Source organism: Neolamprologus brichardi, chromosome 23 (genome assembly GCF_056152115.1).
Source record: "Neolamprologus brichardi isolate AB-2024 chromosome 23, ASM5615211v1, whole genome shotgun sequence".
NCBI lineage: Eukaryota > Metazoa > Chordata > Actinopteri > Cichliformes > Cichlidae > Neolamprologus > Neolamprologus brichardi.
In genome coordinates, this window is record NC_142125.1 from 15,645,134 (window position 1) to 15,667,817 (window position 22,684).

Genomic DNA, 22,684 nt, shown 5'->3' on the forward strand with positions numbered 1-22,684 from the left:
AATAATTATACGCAAAATGACCATATAATTATTGTATGATTGTTTTTTTATATTATTAAAAAGTGTGTTGCAGCACATAAGAAATACTAACCATGAGTTTAAAGTAGCAGTAGATATCTAATTTGCAGAGATTTGACTAATACCCTGTATCCATGAGGAAAAGGTAGGAATATTCTTATAATAAAAACTAAAGACATCTCACAATTCCTGCTGTTGTAAAGCCAGAAATGTTTTGCTTAAAGGCAACCTGTGGAGTTCTTGAACTCTCAAAGCACTATGAAGCAGTTTTTTTACGATTCACATTGCAATTTGCCAGCTGCTATAAAGGACAAAGACTTATGCAACAGTGCAAGAATACAACAATAAACTCCTTTCGTTCTCAAAACAGGATATCAAATACTGCTGTCAGAAGCTGGTTGCCTTTTAGACAAAAACCTTCAGCCTACCTACTATGTAGAGGACAGTACCTTCATGAAGTTGACCTGATGCAAAGATGACTAGTAATACAATTAATGAGAGCAAATGGTTTAAAAGTAGGGATCTTCCAGGTAACTAGATAGCTAACAAGTATAAAAGTACTCAGAAAACAGCAAAAACTGCTCTGCATACAATTTAAAGTCCTGCAGTTTGTTTTTCTTTGTTTTCAGTGAATAAATTTCCTAAATGTTGGATTAGTTTTATGCAACAAACTTACTTTGCTAGGCTTTAATCAGCCCCTTCACAACAACAACAACCATGTACACCGAAAAGAAACAGCAGTTAACTGTACAATACAGCATTATATTTAAAACTGTATCCTACACTGTAGACTTAGGTCTGTTTGCATGTTGTGCAGCCACAGTTTTCATTTCAATTCAATTCAGTTTTATTTACCAAGTGCCAAATCTCAACAACAGTCACCCCAAGGAGCTTTACACTGTAAGGTAAAGACCCTACAATAATGGAGAGAAAACCCCAGATATCAGGCGAGCCTCGTTGGACAAAAGACACACTGTGGAAGAGAGCCAAAGAATAACAACTAAGGTTTAAATGCAAAGTAGCGTTAAAGAGTGGAAAAAAAGGTGAGAGAAGAAACACTCAGTGCATCATGGGAAGCCCCCAGCAGCCTAAGCCTATTGCAGCATAACTAAGCAACGGTTCAGGGTCACCTGATCAAGCTCTAAATATGCTTTGTCAAAAAGCAACGTTTTAAGCCAGTGGCATTTCCTCAGGAGAAGGAAGGGCAGCAGTGCTTGCCTTATCAAATCTAAGAATAAGCATAAATTAAAACAAATTAAAACAAACCAAAGTAAGGCAATCTTTTACCGACAGAGCTGTCATAAAGCTCAGCCACTCAGACGCCAGCAGCTCAGTTACGACCTGCCCTCCGTATGAAAACACAGCTGGCATTAGCAAGTAAACAACCCTCAGTGATTTAACCTCGCAACAGAAGAGTTTGGTCTTGCTAAGCATGGCTAACATGTGTGATGTAGATAAGATGGAGTTTGAAAAAGCTGTTAATAACTCCCTTAAGGCATTAACAAGGAATGCTGTGACGATGATGGAGCTGAAGGCAGCTCTGACCATGTCCATAAAACTGGTAAGTGGAGCAGGTGCAGGCTCAGCAGTACTTTCAGACTAACATCTATGAGAATGACTGAATGTCATAAGCTTAACTACCTGTTTTGCCAACAGCCCACCTTCATTTTTCATTCATATTTTAATCCCCTCGGTGGATATTGACAGTTAACCATGTGACACTCTGCACAAGCCTTTTAATTCAGCTGATTTTTTTTCTAAATGAATATTTAATATACCAAGACGTATACCTGTATTTCTAAGCTCATGAACACTTTTTTCTTCATAGATATGTGGTTCTTTCAGGACAGCCAATACAAATGAGTGATTTCTACAATACGACACTGAACATTAAACAGTATTTAAAATGAGCTCAACCTTAAACATATGCAGTAGTAATATACATCCATTTAGCACTGCTAGAGAACATTTTTCTACAGAACAATTATTTTTACTTTCAATATTTTAAGCACAATTTCCCAATAATACAGTTTATGTGTAGTGAGGTGTTTTCAGAGTCTTATTGCACAGAGGGGTAATGCCTCCATGAAGCAAAATGAAATAGCCTATCAAGTTTGGTCAGTATGCTTATTGTAAAAGTAACTGTTGCTAAAGAATTTCCAGCTTCAACTGCAACATGATGAGTTCAGCCTCATTTGTGACAGCAGAGCAACGCAGAGAGGCCTGTGCTACGAGGCAGGATTTTGGCTTATCCAGGTAACTTCAAGGTTAACCCTGGGTTTTCTGTACTACAAAGGTAGTTCACGACTTATCAGGGTAAATCCATGGTCACTTATGCTGTAGCCCTAACCTGCTCCTGAGTAGGTTAAGTTCAAGATTACAGATCAGCACGTGTGAACCCCCCCTACTCAGCAATCAACTCTCCAGAAAATAGCATCAACATTCCTGGAGGATCCCTCAGAGGATTGGGGAGAGTAGGAGGATGTAAAGTTTTTCAGTTGTGTCTGAAACCTTTGTGCTTCCCTGATGAGCATCAGTAATACATATAGATTCTTAGACACAACTTTATTATTTGATTTTTTTCCCCAGTTGGATAAATGCTGTGTGTGGAGGTTTCATGAGTCTCACAGATGACATAGTAAGATAAAAGTTTTGGGGAGATTGTTTTTTGTTCTTTTTCTTTGTTTCTAGAATTCCCACTTAAGTGTTTGTCCAGTCAGTCCATCAGAATACTGCAGCTGTAATCTGACTATGACGTTCTGCAGCATTTTTATTTTTGGAATTGATTCAAATAAAAAAATGATATAACTTTTTGTATGAATAAGGGAAAAAAAAAAAACCCTAAAATGACTTAACACTCTTTATTACATTCTTCTATATAATAAAGATATATGCAGTAAAAAGGTTGTTGTATTTGTCCATCAGTTTCCACAGAGGCTTCCCTAATGTGGTTTTAAACTATCAACTGGAGCAAATGGATATTTTAAATAAAATATTAACAGTAAGATAAAGAATTTATTTAAAATGAGTTCATTTTGCCAACTGTATAAATTATGAGGAACAAGACTATTAAGATTTAAGTTCAACAGACATAAGGATGAGCTTTTGCTCCTCTTAATTAAACGCTTGCAATTTAAACTGTATTTATTGGTTAAACATAGCTCAAAGCCTCTGATGATTCCAACTAGATAGAAAATTAATATTTTCTTTATCTAAAGTGCTCAAATATAATCTGGTCATTGGTTTGAGAGTGAGGTGCTGATGCGCAATTCCTGCAGAGCTCAGTGAGATTCACTCTCTGGGATTCGTGTCCGCTATCCTACAGCAGTATTGACGAGAGTTTTTACACAGAGGTCTGCAGTAACCTATTGATTGGGGAGAGGGAATATAGTAGTTTATCCAAAGGAGGTCTCCTAAGGTGTTTTCACTCCAGTAACCCTGTCTCCCCACAACACATCGCAGAATCCCCCCCCGGCACCGAGCGGCCCGATAATGAAGCCCCCAGGTGTGCCGACGAAGCAGTCCAACCATCCTGTAGAGTGTGAATAATATTATTTGGGTTAAGTATTTACTGGGGCATGACAAAATAAATTAGCTCCGTTAACTGATAAAGGTAATTATAGGCTTGGGAAAGGAAAGGAGAGGGAGGCGCGAGGTCGAGACAACGATTACTTGAAGAGCTGGTTGGAGTTGCTGCAACGATTTTTGCTGCTTCAAGTTTAGTTTAAACAAAGTTGCTTTATTTAATACTTCACATTATCTGACAGTTCTAACAAGTAGTACACTAAGTTGAATTACTAATAATCATTTTTTTTAATAAGGCTAACCTCTGACGCTGCCAAAGTGGATTTTAAACTCCTCCAGCGCTTCCCCACCTAATGGCACATCTTACCGTGTGTTGGGGGAAAAAAGACACACTAGTTTAAAAAGCTGTTTACAGTCTGCTTTACTCCAGTGACCGTGAGGACTTCACTGAAGTGGCATGTGCAGTGAGCCTCTAACTCAGACTGAAATGTCTGTAGACTACAGCAAGGCAGCAAAGAATACGGGGTATGTAAACACAACTCTTGGGTTATGGTGTTGCATTCCTGTTTGTTTCAGCAGGTCCACTGAAAACAAAGACTTAAGAAAAGATGGTCTAAAGCAATCTTAATAACATTACAATAATTTACAATGTGTTTCCTAAGTGGGTGTGGTTGAAAGCTTTATGGACACTGTGTTCACCTGGCTGACTGTGTTGTACTTATTTGGTTATGGATGGACATGAGGACTTACAAGTAGGAATTACTATTAGACTGCTACATTATTACAGATATTTCATCTCCATATGTAAAGCGTTGAAACCAGGATGCAACATCTGAGATTTTGCTGATAAAACAGAATGCTGCTCTGCAGCCCCAAATTAAGAAGTCTTAAGCTGCGTACATACTGAAGGAGATTTGCTCCAATGTGACAACCACAGATCATAAAAAGTGAATGATATGTGGTGCCTTCAAGTGACTTTGGGGCGAAATAACTGCTGGCAAAGTGGGCAGGACCCGCAATCAACTTTCACGTGACAGTTTTCCCAGCATTTATCATGCTACTGCAGCATGAAAGCGGCACATAAATATGCATAAATTTCGAACTTGGCAAGACTAAAAAGTCCAGAATAGCTCGTAATGATCAAGGTGAGATTATGTCAACTTCAAGAGACACACCTAAACCTGACATATTTAGAAATACAGAAACATGTTATCCATTTAGCTTTCACTAGCAAAAATTACTTTAAGACTATACTGAATAATCTAAAACAGAAAATAAATCCTTAATGTCTGATAATGGGATGTTTTCCCTCTCATCTCTGCAGTGTGTGCAGCCTGTACGTGTTTGTTTGCTTTGATTAAAAGCAATGCTGTAAGTTCATGCAATCATTTCAGGGCCTCCCTCTCCAGTGGTCAGCTCTCAGGGTTGCATCAGTGTTTCTTTCCCCTTTTAAATCAATATCAAATAAAAATATTTTTTTGTGAACTCATGTCACCCTAACACCACAACCCTGAAGTGACAATTCGCTTTCAATTTTGTGCTAACTGAGAAGGGGGGACGGGGAGCCAGACTGATGTGCAAAATTTCTGGCAGCCCTGCATGGCGTTTGGCTTTCTTTGCACATTATTTATTCTTTCAGTGACATTTTTCCTGCTGTTAATTGTGTTTGAATGGCACTCTCTCTGAGCTGGAACCCCTTAAAGAATTTAAGTAATTTATATGTAGAAGGAACCCAAGCTTAGAATTAAAGCAACTCATATGTCAGGCTAAGCCATCTTGATCCCCTCACCATACTGCATGTAAACTATGTAGAGGATAGCATACATAAGGCCCGTTAGGCTCAATCGGAAATCCTAGCACCCCAGATAATGCAAGCAAAAACTGACAGAGGCAGCCACATAAAAGCTAATTAACAGATGTTGAAAGCAGAGCCTAAAAAGATGATGAAAGGATTCCCATCCCTTGTGCATGGTTTGAAACTGGATTTAGGTTTGATTAAAGAGAAGTGTAACGTGAAATTAATCAGAATAACCTAAAAAGCTACAGTTTAACCAAGTAGCATGATTGTAAGACTTACCTGATATTAAGAAGTGCAGCGTAGGCCTCACTGCCAGCTAAGACATAACTAATTCCAATTGAAATGCTGGAGAAAGACAGTAATAGAAAAAGACAGAAAGGGGGAAAAAACAGAGATACAGGCAGAGGAAAGCAGGGAAGGAAAAGGAGAGAAAGAGAGGCGCTTAGGTATTAAGTAGTGATCAGTCATCCTCTACAGTCTTAGTGACAAGCACTCCTCCGTTGTATTAAACATTAGGTTGTTACTGCATCATAGCGCCCGAGGCAATGAAGAGATTTAATTTTATAATAGTTTCTTGTTTTCCATGCAGTGCCTTGATCCTCCACAACTTTTCGATTCTATATTTTCTCCAAACAAAAAAGGTGCCTTCGGGGGCTACTTAAAGCAAATGTTTTGGTTGTATATTTTACATGTACTTTGAACATCACACACCCACATCAAGCCAGAAATCTGCTTGCAAAATGTTGTGCCTTCACGAAGAAGCCGGATGTTGCTAAACATTAGAAGTGAGTGTCTTTACAGTACGTTTCAATCCCACGTGAATGACAAGACAGGTTTTTGGAGCTCAACATCTGTTCCATTCCTTATAAGTCTAAGCTCCTGTAATCTCTCAACAGTTGGTTGTTGAGACTGCAAATCTATTAGTGGTTTCTCCAGACAGCTAAATGTTATTTTGGAGCGCGGCGTTACGCCCACTCTTTCATATCTCCCCGCTTTCAAATCTTGAAAGGAAATGCCAACAAATTTAGGAAGTTTTATGCAGCCTAGTCCTCTCATCTACAGCAGTTTAAACCATATTTTTGAACATAAAAAAAAAAAAAACTTGCCAGAGTTGAAAAGCAAAGAACAGAGAAGCAGTGACGTCAATGTTATGAGAGATTTCAAAGTCAAGATATAACATGTGGACTTAAAAAAAACAATGTTTACTTCTATCATTCTGAATACGTGAACATTTCTGCTAACCTGTGGTGCCACAGTAATGCAGTTGTATACACATGAAAACGTTTCCACACAACATAAGTCAAAAACATATGAAATCACACAACTTGCGCAGCACAAATGTCCTCATCAACCTCTAGTATGAGGTTAGACCAAAAAGTTTCCCCCTTAAAATGAAAAATATTTTCTCAATTTAAATTTGGCCAACTTCTCCCCTTCAAATCCTCTGATCCTCTACCTCTGGACAACATCCAGCCTTATAAAAGACTCTGGGATAAAGTTGGGATTCCTTACATCCAATCACTTGCAAATGCACATGTGAAATACGGGCTAGATCTTCTAAACTGTGTCCAAACCAGGGGGGGGGGTCTTCATTTGGGGTAGATGGTAACATTTGTGCTCGTTTACTGGGAGAACACTGGTTTCTAAACTCATGTCCACACAAACTCTTACACAAGCTATGAACAGTCATGGAAATTATGATGCAACCAGGTCTGAACTCGTACAGGAACAATTGTTCAGGAGATGCACACGAATAGTATAAAATATATTTCTCTAATATCTTTCTCATTTGCACATTCCTGTTACCAGTCATATCTTTTATCACATCCAAAACACAATGATCTGATTAAGGCCTGGTGCCTGAGCAGGAGGGTAAAGGATTTCCCACACTGAGACACCATCACTAGCCTGGGTTGTTAACATACGGCAGGTTGGCTCCATGGAGTCATACTGTTGATGCCAAATATAGAGGCTAGCATATGAATATGTCAGCCCAGTTTTGATGTGAGCAGTGTAGCCTCATATTAGGCCTACAAAACATTTTTGAGAAACATTTTTTCTTAAAAAAGACAATATTTCCTTATTCATTTACATCAGTATTTCCTTTGTTGTCCCTCAAGCTTTCTTTAGGTTAAAACAGCCGTCTCCAACCTTTTTTGCGCCACGGGCCGGGTTATGCCCGACAATATTTTCACGGACCGGCCTTTAAGGTGTCGCGGATAAATACAACAAAATAAAACTAGTACCGGTACCGAAAAAAAGAAGATTTATTCATAACACACGTGAAAAGACCCAGGAAAACCGAGTTAACGATAAAAACTCTGAAAATCATACATTTCACACCTGAGCCTCAACTCTCGCGGCCCGGTACCAAACGACTCACGGACCGGTACCGGTCCGAGGCCCGGGGGTTGGGGACTGCTGGGTTAAAAGACATGATAATACAATGTTAAAAATCTGACATATGGCTACAATAAATAAAGGTTATTGCTGTGTTAACTTTTTCAAAGCTTCCAAACAAAAACAGATATCTACTAAACTGAAAATGTTGGTCACTCCTCCTTTTATGATGTTAGTTTGCAAAATAAACAATGAAAATGCTAAAGATCCACAAAAAGCACCCAATCAATCTGATATTTTCACAAGTAAAAGTCCTGTTTCTGTAAGTAAGAGTCTGGTGGACTGTAATCATTTCACTTCCTTGTTGGAAAGCGCAGTCCAACAGCCGATAATGAGATGAAAATGTTTCAAGTATAGTACATACTCAAACTGATAAAGATTTCTTTAGGTTGCCAATATCTATTTGGCTGTGACAGCGTTCACAGCAGTGCATGTGTTTAGTTTCTATGCTAGTCGTGCACCTGTCTGCTTGGGGATGTTGCTTAGTTCTGTCTACTGCAAGTAAAACACAGACTGTGGACAGTAACATTGCGCAACCCACTTAAGATTAAATATACCCAGCTACAGCATGTGAGCATTCAAAAAAAGGTTAGAAGAAATATGTGAAATGTTTTACTGAGGTTCCTGAAAAACTCCAGAGGCATTATCTTAGTTACCTAGTTATTTTTAAATAACTTTTGACATCTCACGTGTTGTTTTCATTAAAAGATGTCTGTATTTGTCTGTCACCTTCCACTACCTCAAATTTCTTTTTTTGTTTTGATTGACAGGGGTCTATCTGCTTCAGTGTGCTGTGCAGTGTGAGATGCTTACACTTGGTTGTAAGGTGTGCTTATCTGAGTGACCCTTCTGTCAGAGCCAACCGACCTGGCTGTTCTCCTCTACCAATACAGTGATTCTCTCCACAGAACATCAGCGAGATCACCGTTTTCCTCCAGTGTTTGCCATGAACCGTAGCTCCAGCTCCTGACCTGTATCTAGATGATTTTATGTACGTCGGCCACACGATTGGCTGTTTGTATAATGTTTCTAATAATATTTTAATAAAAGGTCTGGCCTTTGGTAAAGCATTTTAAAATGACAAAGATTCTGCAGACTGTGTACTTCCCCTTAAACTCACAAAAATGTAATGGAGTTTTGGTAGAGGTTCAGTAAGGCAGATATTTCACACATTTTATCTTTACGACTTGGCTATATAATCCACTCATTAGTCTGCATGTGTGGGTGTGTACGGATCTCTGGGGAAGACAAGAGAGAAGTTTTAGAGTTTCATCCTTAAATTCCAGTTTTATAAAGTCAAAAAAGTACATGGGTACATGAAATTAATAAAGTGCAAACACATTTCATCAAGCAATTTGTGTTAGATTAGTTATATGTACTCATACATTCTGTGTGCATAAGGTGCCCCGCATGGCTGTGCCAAAATGCACATTTTACAGCAGCTCTACCGTGTAGGGCAGTACATAAAGAGCGAGGGGCGCCAAGGGTAAAAGATGCAGGTCGTGTGTTGTGTGTGCGCTAGCGGGGCTGAGCCTCTGCATTGATCCACCACTAAGCCTCCTTGAACACAATGAGGGAACTATCGATTGTCCAGGTGTTTCAGAGCTGTTCACACACTGATAACAAGACCTTCCACCGACGATGTTAAAAGCCCTGTGCCCCTCCTCTGTGCCCATAAGGACACACACATGGACACACAAATCTGTCAATGGTGCAAACAAATAATTCAAACCTAAACTGATTAACAGCATACTGGTGTATTTCTGTTAAGAATAAAAAAAAGAAAAACAATGCAGGATACAACAGGATGGACAAGTCAAAGTACCTACTGGCAACATTTGGTCATTACTTTAATTGAAGACACTTATTTGGAGGGTGATGCATCAGTGTTTTTCCTCAAATTAAAAAGAAATATTAGCAAAAAGAATGACTTTTCTAGACCATTACTTCCACAGACTGACCCAGACAGATCATTAGTTTTGAGCCAGAGGAGAAATTGATAAGGAACAGAAAAAGAATCCAGTTCTCCATTAGGGAAATCAAACATTACATTCCCATTATTTTCACAGGAAATATAGTGTGTGTTTTCCTACAATATGCATATAATTAAAATTAATGGTCAGTATTTTTGCGTCAGCTGTGATTGTGCTTTGCTTTCATGCATAATCAGGAGATTTCGACCTCAGCCAGCCACAGCAGCTTCCCTGTTTAAGCATTTCAATGCAAAGTTTCATTTACCAGCTGTCACATTTAAATTAAGGACAGACAACAGTAACTGAAAACAGGTTACTTAAAAAAAAGTTGGTGGACTGCAGATGGTGCAGCAGTGATCATATTTTATCACTATTTGGCTCAGGCTTGTAACTCAATATTTCAAGACTGTGCAGCAGAAGCCAGTGATATAAAGTCTGAACCTCAAGGACAGTTTTTACACAGGTCTGCTGTGCTCGCTCAGTTAAGAGTAGTTGTGCTGGTGCAGGACACTGAAAATGAAATTACTCGACAGGTTTAAAATATCACTGTGTAACAACGCCCGAAGGGGGAAAACCAAAAAACAGTGGCCAAATATGATATTAGGATTTATTCTAATGTGACTTTTAAAGGGACAGGTGTGAAAAACAAGTTATGAAGCCTGTTCTAGGAAAACTCAGCGTCGTGTCACTAATCTGAAAGAGTAACTATAAAAAAAACAAAACCTTGAAAACATGAACCTAGCAACTTTGCGACTACAAAAAAATAAATAAAAATCCATAACGCAACTTTACAGAACAGTCTTACAAGATTTGTAAAGTAACCTACTGCATGTGTGGGGCTGTGATAATGTTTATAATTCACAGGAAAAAACAATTGTGTAGTTTCTCCTTCTTTGGACCCATCACAACACAACACTTTGGGTTTTTCCATTGAGTTGGATCTTACATGAATGTCTACAAACTACAGCAGACTGTGGAACGCTACTCCACCACCCCAACTGCTTCATTTCTTACGTCATTTCCTACAAATGGGTAGTTCAGAGATAAGTGCACACACCTCGAGTAAAAAGAACAAAAAAAAACAAAACAAAAAAAAAACCAGACAATGGAAGGCTTCCTTACATTTGTAGAAAAATGCCCCTCTTATACCCTGCACTTTGTGCAGCATCTTTCACTCATTACAGTAAGAGTGTGTGAGTCAACAATATAAGGATCTGGTGATATTCCCAATTCTTATAGAAGTATTATATAATACTTTTGCCATTTCCAGGAATTTTTAGAAATGAGTTACATTTTTAGAAAGAACTTACTTTCATAATTGTGACATGTACACATTAGGGGGCAGTAATGACTGGGTGGTTTTTACCCGAGGAAAGCATATTTGGTTATTTTCAAGTTTTTATTAATCTAATAAATAACTTATTTACAAAATAAGTTATTTCAGAAACTTGCTTGGCAGCATTAAGTTTTCATTGGAAAATCTGAACAAGCTGTGCACTCTTGGTATGTGTAGTTTATCCCAGATGCTGACAGGCACTCTAAGCACCGTCATACTCCATGGTCAGTTTCTCAGTGAATGAGAAGAATCTGAACTACTAGTAACTTTAGCCTCCTCCACAGATTCAAACCAACTTGAATAAAAGTTCCCATGGCTTCAGACTTCTGCCATTCCACATGTACTGAGGTTATTATCTCCCAAGGGGCATTTAGTGCTTTGGAAGTGGTTTTTTACTCTCACCTTGACCTGTGCCATCTCAAGAGAGTTCCAAGCCACGGCTTGAGGTAGGCTTGGGTAGCATGGCGGACCTAGCCTGGTTACCCTTACTGAATACATGCCCTGGCTGGAATCCCTTACCAATTGTTCCAGAGGTTGTAATGGTGCCACTATACTATTCAGCTTCTTAAAATCAGAAGGAGCATAAGAAAATAGAGAAACACCACAGGCTGAAGAAACAGCTGGAGCAGTCTGAGAGTGATCAGCCCTTTAAAAAGGAAACAAAAAAGGAAACTAAAACAAAAAATACTTACAGCTCATTAACAAAGGTTGAACTTATTCTCCATCACACGTAGAGCGAAGTGCTGCAAAACACCGAATTCAACCACATTCCTCCCACACTCAGTGGTACTTAATGTGTGACTGGTAAATGATGCAACTTTAAGAACCTGCAAAGATCATTGCCATAGTAACTTACAATTGGAAGAGGAGAATGCAGTTAAAAGCATGGCTCATGGGGCGGGAGAGGAAGATTCGCCCAAGCAGATGAAGGTTCGGCTGCAGACTGCCGGCTTGGTCATGCAGAGCTCCTGCATCCGGCTGTAGTAAACCTGTATCTAAAAGACACAGACAAATGCAGCAGGCAATCAATTCACCGAACCTCAAACTGCTACAGTAAAACAAGCTGCCAAATGTTCAGCTTAACACATCATTTCCAAAGAAAGTAGACTCGTGGCCCTTTTATCACAGGTTATAGCCTCAATGTAGACATGAATGATAGTTTCCCCTCTCAGATTTTAATTTTTCATGTTATTTGCACTTTTTCAAGCCTCCTAAAGGTGAATAGCACTAAAGAATATATCCAGGAATTTTAAACATAAAAATAATCCATCCATCAGTTTTCTTATCCAATTCATTCACAACTAAGCTAGAGCCTATTCCAGCTGTCATAGGGCAGACAGGAGAATACATCTTAGACAGGTTACCAATGTATCAGAGGGTTAACACAGGGACAGACAACCACATTCACACCTACAATCACCAATTAATCTAACAAGCGTGTCTTTGGCCTCTGAGACAAAGCAGGAGTACCCAGACAAAACCCACACACAACACAGCAAGAGAGTTTAAGGTCACGAACCCCCAAATAATATTTTCATTGTTTTCATGATAACCCTCAAGAGACAAAAAATGAGTGAAGACAACATATCAAAAGAAGGGTGAACATGTTTAAAAAGTTCTTTGGAGGCTTGACGGTCCTTACTACAGCCCATCACTTTTTAAATATTCTGTTTCAACTACCGATTATGCTATGCATTGTTCTTTTGAAGCTTATTTCAGTTTCCTTAAAGTGCTGACTTGAACACTGAGCTTGAAGAATGCTGCAGCTATTACCACAGATTGTGCTCTTCAAGTCTTTGTTGCTGCTGTTCTGGGTTTGAACTCCCATGCATGCTGCAAGGACAGATGATAATAACTTTGATGAAAGTGGACCTGGCAGAGTGTACATTATTAAATGTGACAGTTAAAACCAGCATGTTAAATTAATGGCAAACATGCCTGTTAAATGAATAGCAATGCAGAAGTCCATTAAGTAAGAGTAGGGCACTGAAACACAAACACAACAGCATCACTATACAAACAAACAAAAAAAAACAAAAATTCCAAACCAGAACCAAGCAACTGCATAGCATTAACATGCAGCTTTCATGGTGAAGAGGAATTTTTGTCTGATTTGATAATGACGGCTGACATCAAATTTTAAAAACAAATTTCCTTTGACTGTTTTTTTAAGCTTGTTAACCGTTTTACTGATGCATAAATGTATAAGGTGCATTTCAAAGCTGTAGATGGCCAAGACAAAGTTAACATCCATTTGCAGGTTAACAACAATCTATATACATATACAGAATACATTATGTAAATATGTCCAACACGCCACTTTTTTCTGTTTTTTTATTTGCAAATAGGGCTGCCACGATTAGTCGACCAGTCACGATTACGTCGACTATCAAAATTGTCGACGACTGATTTAATAGTTGACGCGTTTGAAGCTTTGCAAGATCACAAAAGACGCAGGAATAAGTCGTAGGATTTAAGAGTGTAATAACAGACTGAAACAGAAGATGGCAGCACTGCATGTACAAGGATGCCAGCTGCCGTTAAACCCCGAAGAAGAAGAAGAAGAAGAAGAAGAAGAAGAAGCTGTGTCCCAGAATTCATAGCGCAGCCCAGCTCAGTTTACAACAATGGCGGCAGCTAGTTAGTTTTAATATTACTCTTATTATTCTTTCTGGGTCACAAAATAAACGTTTAACATATTTTCAGGCGAGAATGTAAATGTGTAAACATCAAATATCTGCTCAGTTTATCAAGACGCCACATATTTTCAAAAAGCGCTCCGATGTTTTCGGAGACATCTGTTACCCACTAGCTCGATAGCGAGCCAGGGGCAAGGCTCACTAGAGCCTGTGAGAACACCGGACTCCCGGCAAATCGTTTTCAAACCCACCGCCGTCTTTCGCTACCCAGGTTAAACATATACAAGTCACTTAGATAACTTCAAAATGTTATTGTTTGGCTTTTTTTTTTTCAGTATTTTATTTGTTCCCGAGTAAATCTGTTTGGCTGAGATTAAAGTTATAGTTTTTACACAGCTGAATAAACTCAAGCAGACAGCTGATTATCAGAAGTGTGAGATGCTCGAGAATATACTCTTATTGCACTCGCTGGTGCAATAAGCTGTACGTTTTACGTCCAATGGATGCATGATCTGATTAGTCGACTAATGCAAAAATAATCTGTGACTAGTCGACTATCAAAATAATAGTTTGTGGCAGCCATATTTGCAAATAATCCATAAACTGCAGAAGGCATAATTCAGAGACACAATAGATCTTTCAATTACCGAGAGCCACATCCTGAGTATGTACTTGAACCTTTTCTAAATCATGGTTTATGTATTGACGTTTCCTGTTCATCTCCACCATTTAGGTATACTGAAGGGTTTATCTATGACTCTACTCACGCAGTACTTAGAGCGGTCAGTCATACATTTAAGTCAAGGTAAAGCTAGATACAAAAGATATTATACAGATGATATATGTGAATGTAGTAATGCTTGTGATATCTACAGCTCCTCTCAGAGTATTCCAAGCAGCACTTTAGAGGAATGTGATTAATTGCAAGAGATCTTTAGTAAACAAATCCAAGCAATGAATGCAGAGAATTTATGAGAAATGTGTGTTTATTTCTATACATGTATGTGTAAACATGCAGCACAAGCATCAATTTAGAAATGCAAAAAGAAAGCTTTGAAAAGCAACCTTGAATATGCCTTATCAATAATCAAAAAATAATTATAGTTTAAAGAATTAAGCAGCAGGTTCTCACTAATGCATAGTGACACTAAGCATCATTTTATGATGTGCAGGGTAGTATGTTACTGAATTTGGCAGTATAAAACCAAAGTAAGTCAAAATTTGGGGGTAGACAGAGCAGGGAGTGGTATTTTGAAAAACGTCACAATTTAGGTTAAAATACACCTTTCACATGTAAAAAGGCAAATTTCTCCCATCTCTAGCAAGTGCCTCCTTATTTTCCATTACCACAGCCTCACAAAGCCAAGGTCAAGGCTTTAACTTGTTTTTAGAAATTTTTTAAAGAGTAGACATTAAGCAATATTTCTGTGCACAATATCACACAAATACCACAAATAATGTATTTGTGTGATGGTTTAAAACCATCACACAAATACATTGTTGAACCATTTGCAAATTAGTACATTTGCAGTGGTCTTGAATTAACAGGCAAGCATTTAGCAGAAGGTGAGTACTGTATGTACGAATGCTGATCAGTTTCACTATCAAACAACTACAGTGCAGATCAGAAAACACAGAATTCTTAGTAAATTATGATTATATTCCAGAAAAACTGGCTTGCAAATTAGCGCCTCACCAACGCACAGAGTGTTAGTGTCATTGCTAATATTTAAAAATGATTCCTCTACTTTAGGTTATAACAAATTAGGCTTCATAAATTAGCACACATGCATATCTCCTGTTTAAAACCAGTTTAATTAGTATTCCTGAATGTAATTAGTGATCTGAAAAATTTAGTCAACAGAATAATAATTCAAATCAGTCCTGCCCCAATGTATTAGTTTAAGTCCATTTAAAACACTGGGAAAAAAATTCCGATGGAAAAAATCAGTAACTGCCTCCCACATGAGCCGCTCAGAAACAGAATGTTTTTTTTCTTTTTGTACAACAACTTGAGCGCAGCTATTAAAGCCTGCAAAATGTGACCTTCATATTATAAAAAGTGTTCTAGTTACAGGCCCTAAAAGTACATAGCAGTGGGTTGAAATTTGGCACTTTTTAAGTAGACGACTTCTTTTTTTTTTTTTTTTATAACTGGTAACATCTTGAGTACAAAGGATACATGTGAAATTTTCAAAGTTGAAAAACACATTTAGAGTCTAAACTCTGCAGAAAAATCAATTTTACACCCACTCCAAATGTTACAATCTAAAGCTAAAAGCTCTCTTTTCCCCCCCAGAACGTCTTTTTCTATAACTAAGTTTGAGCATAAATGTCATGGGGTATTTCAAAGTTTTAATAGCAAAATATATTTAAAAAACATACACATATACACAAAAATATATACACACACAAACACGCACTTGGTTATAGTATAGGAAATGTCTCATTTTTAGCTACATTTTGATGCAAGAATCGTGTTCCAGGTTTGATTCCTTTAGCAACAAAATTACTTCTACAGAATTTAAGTTTGTATAACGGGCTTCTCACCTGCTTCTGCATTTTCACTGTCATCATCTTCTTCCTCAGTATGAACTGGATCCTCCACACCCACCTGATCCATGACTATACACTCTGCAACACCTGTCTATGATTACCACAGAAAGTAGAGTCATTTAGCTTTCCACTTGACCAAAACGAAACCAGAAAATGATGAATAAGTAAGGTAAGCTTTAATACACTTCTTTGTTTGACATGCAGGGAAAGTATCAGGGTAAAGATTTGTGTTTAAAAAAAGTTCTAAATCCCTGCTCTGTATCATGTTTCTGTATCAAGTTTTCATTCCCTTAATCCCTAATCCTTCCTAAAGGCTCCAGCTATATTTCGTGTCTCTGATTATTATTAGTGCAGAATGAAGCTTCTAGCTTCTTGCCAGTTAAGTACTTTTGGACAGCAAAACATAAAATGTAGGCACTACACAGGTTTAATTCAGTTACTGACCTTTAAGGATTCCAGCTGCATCACCTGACATTTCTGAAGAAGCTCCACAAACAGGTAGATTAGCAAGGCCTGCATGGGAAAGAATACGAAAAATACATGTAGGTTTTGTGGTTTAAATGGCTGTGGTCGCTTCATGAACAATAAAACCATAAAATCAGAGGTTGTGTATTACTTACCTGGACAAAGAATCCAACAATAAAGGAGAACAGGAAAGGCACCAGTCCAGCATGGGCTATCGTTACTGGAAGACCTGCAAATTAAAATGATGTGGAACAATTTCTGAATTTCATTCCCATCTAAGCTTACCAGAAGATATGTGCTAGACAATGTCTGACTCTTTGTCAGCATATCCACCTGCCTGTCTATCACCATCTCGGCTCGTTTTTCGCTCTCTCAGACACTCCTCTGTACTCTGGCTCAAACTTCCCATAAAATTTAATGGATGGTGCTGATTTCAATATGAGATTTAAGTGACTGAACAAGTATTAACTTGGAAGGGCTCCACCTTTGTGGAACTACATGAAGACCCTGCTGAAAACAAAGTACTTAAATGTAATGTTCCATGTAATTTCCACCTCTACAAAAATCTCTCTGGTGTTAACTACACTTCATAAACCACACTTAAATTTGCACTGCCAATGACAGCCAGGAGATGGACAGCGCTTTAATTATGCTTCAAGTTATATTAGAAAAGTCCATCCAATAGAAAGAGAAAATACAGCTCCCTAAAGTTTCGACCACTGTGTTAGCCAAGTCACAATACTCCAGTGCAGTAAACTTTTAATAAATACTTCTGTGAAGAGTCGAGTTTGTGTGGGAAGGATCTTGTTTCTACTATTCAGTAAATTCTCAGAGCAGTTTGTAGTGTTGTTCATCTCATACTGAAATGTACAATATTCCTTCTTTTGTCTCATCCAGAACTCTGGTTGTTTTAAGCGCTGCCTCTGAATTTGTCTTGTTTTTCCAATAGTTTTTTTGCTCACCACCAAATTACCTCCAGCCAGTCTCAACATTAAGTATTAAGTCACTTGACTTACTGTTCTGACTCATCATCCAATTCCAAGTGGCCTCAAGAAATGTGTATTCTGAAGGTTTTTTTTTTTGCACAAGGATTCAGCACATGTCAAACAGGAGCAGCAGGGAAGGATAACATGGAAACAACTATGTATGTAAAATTTTGCTTTTGAGGTGTTCATCTGCCCTGATAAGAGTTCACTTGAACATTTACTTTGTCATTCAGAGCGTTATTCTCACTCCGAATAGTGATTTAAGTTTCAGCGTTTTGTTCCATAAAAATCTCCCACTGAGATTGGCTGTACATGTGTTCCATAAGCAGAAATGAGTGCATGTCACAAAGAGCTTACTGAGGATGTCAACTCTAAGTGCATCAAAGCAAGTGTTAATTCATCTAAAAACAAATATGGTCAAGTGCTGAGCCAACATAATAAACCAAAGGCTGATGACTCAGAAAAACCAGCAAACAAACAGAGAAGAACAGGCTTTAACCTTAATTTCCGAAGTAGACCTTTCAGAAGAGGAAGAACAACTACTCATTGTCCAACCATTTTTAGTACAGAAACAAACAAGCGCACACACAGAAAAAGTGCTATTGCTGCTGCGGACTATACACCCCAGCCCAAGATGTTAACCTCCAGGACAGACTGACGTGTTTTTGCTTATCAGATGTTTTACTTGATGTTGTAAAAACTGTGATTCATGCACCTCAAGAAAAAAAAAGCTGTGAATATGTGAATACTCACCTAAGATTCCAGTTCCCAGTATTGTTGCAATGGTCAAAAAGTCTGGAAAGACAGAAAGTGATTATTTGAGTGATTATTATTATTATGATAATTTCTTGTTCTACTTGTAGGAACAAAATGTTTGACTTGAACATACAAACTAACACCGAGGTTCAGAGGAAGACAAAATTAAATATATTGCAAATACCAACTGAGTTGGGTGAAACAAATCAGGAGGAATGTCTGCAACAGCCTTAAGCTGAGAACGCATGGTCAAAGGTGGCCTCTTCCTGCCCAGGCCACACCCTCCAGGGTAGCATTACTTACCACAGCTTTGGTTCATAAACAGCCTTTGCCCTGTTTGTTGGATGTCTTTGAAGTGCAACCCAAACAACACACATTTGGTACAGCAACTATGCCATCTTACAAAAAGTAGTGCATGCAACGATCAGCTGCTATAGGGCCAAAACTTACTAAATATAACAGTGTTCAACACACAACATGAAACTGAACACAGCCAGGACCTTCTTTATTTTCATTCATTAGATTGGGGGTGGGGGAACAGGTTTTAGACGTGTTCTTGATCCAACATAGCTGATTTAAATGGCTTCAAGTTCTCCAGAGGCCTGTTAATGAACCAATCATTTGATTCAGGTGTGTTGATGCAGGGTGATACCTAAAACCTGCAGGACACCGGCCCTTGAGGCCTGGAGTTCCCCACCCTTGGATTAGATGGAGCTGACTCAACACTAAAGGTTATACAAGAGACAGCAAAACCATACGATATTTTTTAGTTATGACATGACAACTCCAGACCAAAGAAGTAGGGGTTCTACTTATATATCCCCAAAACCTACATTACAGAGTCTTGAATATTTGTCGAGCACCTCTCAATTAACAGTTTCAAGATATCTATCTATCTATCTATCTATGTATGTGTGTGTGTATATATATATATATATATATATATATATATATATATATATTATCATTTCCTAGGTAAAGCATACAGATACTGAATAGAAAAGCAGAAGAAAGCATTGAGTGTAGGGTCTAGCATAAAAGACAAAGAAATAAACCAGGCAGCACAAATTCAAATAACTTCAGCACCCATCCTGATATCTCAGCAGAGCTTTCACTGTAACTCCACTGTGCAATCGGCCTTTTCAGTGTAATCACAGCTGTGGAAGGAACTACATTTTTCAGAGCTGCACACATCATCTCCGAGCTCCCTCGGCCTCACATAAACAACTCGTTCTATGTAACTGCTATCACTTTGAGATTACAGTGAATAAACCCGAACGATCCTTAACACTGCCTCCATCAAGCAGCAGATATCACAGATATCAACGTACACTAAAATGTAAAACAGCAAAATGAAGCTGTTAGCATTTTCCATAATTATAATGTACCACTAACTCAAATGAATGGTCCTGGTCAGTGTTATGGAGTTTGCAATCTTTATGTTTGGGAAGCACAGTTTTTGCTTATTGGGAATAATATTAGTATCAATTAGTATTAATTAGCAATTAATACTGCTGCACTTTCATGTTGGTATCTCTGCACAATCTGCAACATGGATAAGGACGTTTTTAGGTGAGGACACCTTTGCACTCTTTGAAATTAATGTGCACACAAGAAGCCGCAACATCACATGAGAAGAGAGAACAGAACGAGGGTAACTCTGCTGGCCAAATAAGGAGGGAGGACCAGGGAAAATAACAATAAAGGACCATGAAATGTTATGCCTTTATGCAGTGTAAGCTCAGCATCTGATCCACATCTCCTGTGGGTATAGTCTACATTTTGTCTCATCATGCTAAAAGTGTGTGTGTGTGTGGGGGGGACTTCTTTTTCACTAGCCACAAAAATAGTTTTGTGTTGGGACCACATAGTATGTATTTTGGTGGGTGGGTAATGCTACGTTTACTAGAGCAGGGGGGTGTTCAAACCTGGCTACAGAGAAAATCACTCAGCCATACGATTTGTCACACATCACCACCATGAGGGAATGAGACTGTCTCAGATTCATTCTTCACTGCATAACGGTCAGTCCAAACTAAGGCCTGACCAATACTGGGACTGTGGAAAGAACTCAAACAGTGGAACAGTATCAGTAGAACCAGTGCCGTCCATACACCACACAGTAGCAGGATTTATTTAGCATATGGCCACACCCACCTTATATAAAACTGTATATCTAACAAACACTGTATTTAAAAGAGAGAAAAAAAGCTACAGGCCACTATGTCGACATGTGAATTTTAATAATTATGTGAACTACTTTTAGTATTTGAATTACTTTTTTTGACTCTGTACACAACCAGTTGATTTTAAATCAAACAATAAACATGTGATTGAAATGCACCATCTCAGCTTTAACTCACAGGGTTTAACAAAAGTGTTGCATTCACTTTTTCAAAATCACAGCCATTTGTATACATAATTCTCCATTTTCAAAGACTCAAAAGCAACTGGACAATTGACTCAGGTGAGGCTTTCATCTTTGGAATACATTGAGCACATAAAAGATCTGGATTTGATTACTTGTTGCCACATCAACAATACCGACACTCTTAAAAAAAGAAATCCAATGGCCAGCTTAGCAACACGAAAAAACCTGAAAGACCAAGGAAGAAAATTGAAGTTGATGATGGCATAGTTTATTCTTTGGTTAAAAAAATAACAAACAAATAAATAAACCTTCACAGCATCTAGCAAAGTCAAGAGCACTCTCAAGGAGGTAAACGTGTCAATGCCAGGGTCTACAATCAAGACGCGTTCTCATGAATATAACCACAGAGGTTTTACAGCACTGTGATTGCACTCAAGAACCGAACGGTCATCTAAAGAAATTCTTTGAATAGCTGCAACCCAAGTTAACATTCACCAGAGTGATGGGAGGAGAAAAGCATCGAGAAGGGGAAGAACAGCTCTTGATCAAAAACACACCACATTGTCTGAAGGTGGAGATGGACATGGCCATGCATGGCTGCCAGTGGATCCAGTGGAACAAGATTACTAGTGTTTATTGATAATGTGACTGCTGATATAGAAAGCAAGACTAATTGTGATGTGGACAAGGCCATACTCTCTGCTCAGATTCAGCCAAATGCAGAACTCATCAGACAGTTTCACATACCAGGTGTACGAAGGCATAATTTAAAAAACTGTGCCGCTGTCCAAATATTTATGGACCCAACAGTAACCCTAACCCAGTTTAGTTTTAGTAGCTCAAACTATACTTTGAAAACAACACCTGAAGCCTTACCATCACATAAAAGCTTTTACATTTGTGCTACATATTACCAGAGAGTAGTCAGAAAGCTATGAAACCTTTTTGGGTAATTACAATAATCACCATCAACCAGCCTCGCCAACCACAAGCTGATGGTTGTATTGACGAGGCAGGTCACTTTTCTGTCGAATTCAGATCCATCACTTGGACTCTAAGGACCTCCCATCATCACTAGAAATAGGCTGTCATTTTCAATCAGCCTGGTCGTTTTTTACGATTCTCTTATCAGTCCTCTTCTGTACTCTTTCAATGCCGTCCAAAGATGAGTGAGGCACATATGGTGACGGTAATCAGACATGTCATGAAAATCTTTCATATTGTCTGTGTTCTCACAGCTGGGCAGGCATGTAATATAACAACTCAATAACTCATTTTAGACAGATATAGACTGTAACCGCAGGAGAGGAAAAATGGAACTTGGACAAAGTGACCCTAATATTCATAAATAGCACTTTGATTTGGATGCTTCATTTTTGATTGACCCCTGTCTTTATTCATGCAAACAGTTTGACACTTCTTACTCACAAAACACAAACAGACAACTTTCTTTATATAGAAAGTGCATGGAAAAAACTTGTGCCACAGTGACACTGGCAAAAAGAGAAAGCTTAGAGAAGAGTACAGCGGTGGGAGGCTTTAATAAGCTATAATACGTGACATGTCTCGCGATGTGGACATGAACCTAACCTCTGAACGTTGATGACTTAGGACTTAACCTAACCTTAAAGATTCCCTCAAGACAATATTTGAAGATATATGAAAGACCTGCTTCGAATGATAATTTGTGTGTGATGAGGTTTTCAATACAATTTAATAATAACATAATAAGAAATTCAGAAATGACATTTACACCTTGTTTTTTAAAAAAAAACAAAAAAAAAACAGAATGTATGAATATGTTAAAAAATATCATTGCAGAAGTTTAGGGTGTCGACAAGCTGTCTCATACATCACATAA

The 22,684-nt window shown here is 38.3% G+C and overlaps 1 protein-coding gene across 1 annotated transcript in view; it reads right to left on the reverse strand.

Moving 5' to 3' along the window:
• Positions 1–22,684, reverse strand: part of si:ch211-51h4.2 (uncharacterized) — an 81,818-nt gene that overhangs the window by 55,657 nt on the left and 3,477 nt on the right. The window contains exons 2-7 of the mRNA XM_006801990.2: positions 18,450–18,491; positions 16,866–16,939; positions 16,690–16,758; positions 16,240–16,336; positions 11,907–12,045; positions 5,621–5,686 (exon numbers count right to left, since the gene is read on the reverse strand). Coding sequence (XP_006802053.1) covers positions 5,621–5,686; positions 11,907–12,045; positions 16,240–16,336; positions 16,690–16,758; positions 16,866–16,939; positions 18,450–18,491 — 487 coding nt within the window. The remainder of the gene's footprint in view (positions 1–5,620; positions 5,687–11,906; positions 12,046–16,239; positions 16,337–16,689; positions 16,759–16,865; positions 16,940–18,449; positions 18,492–22,684) is intronic.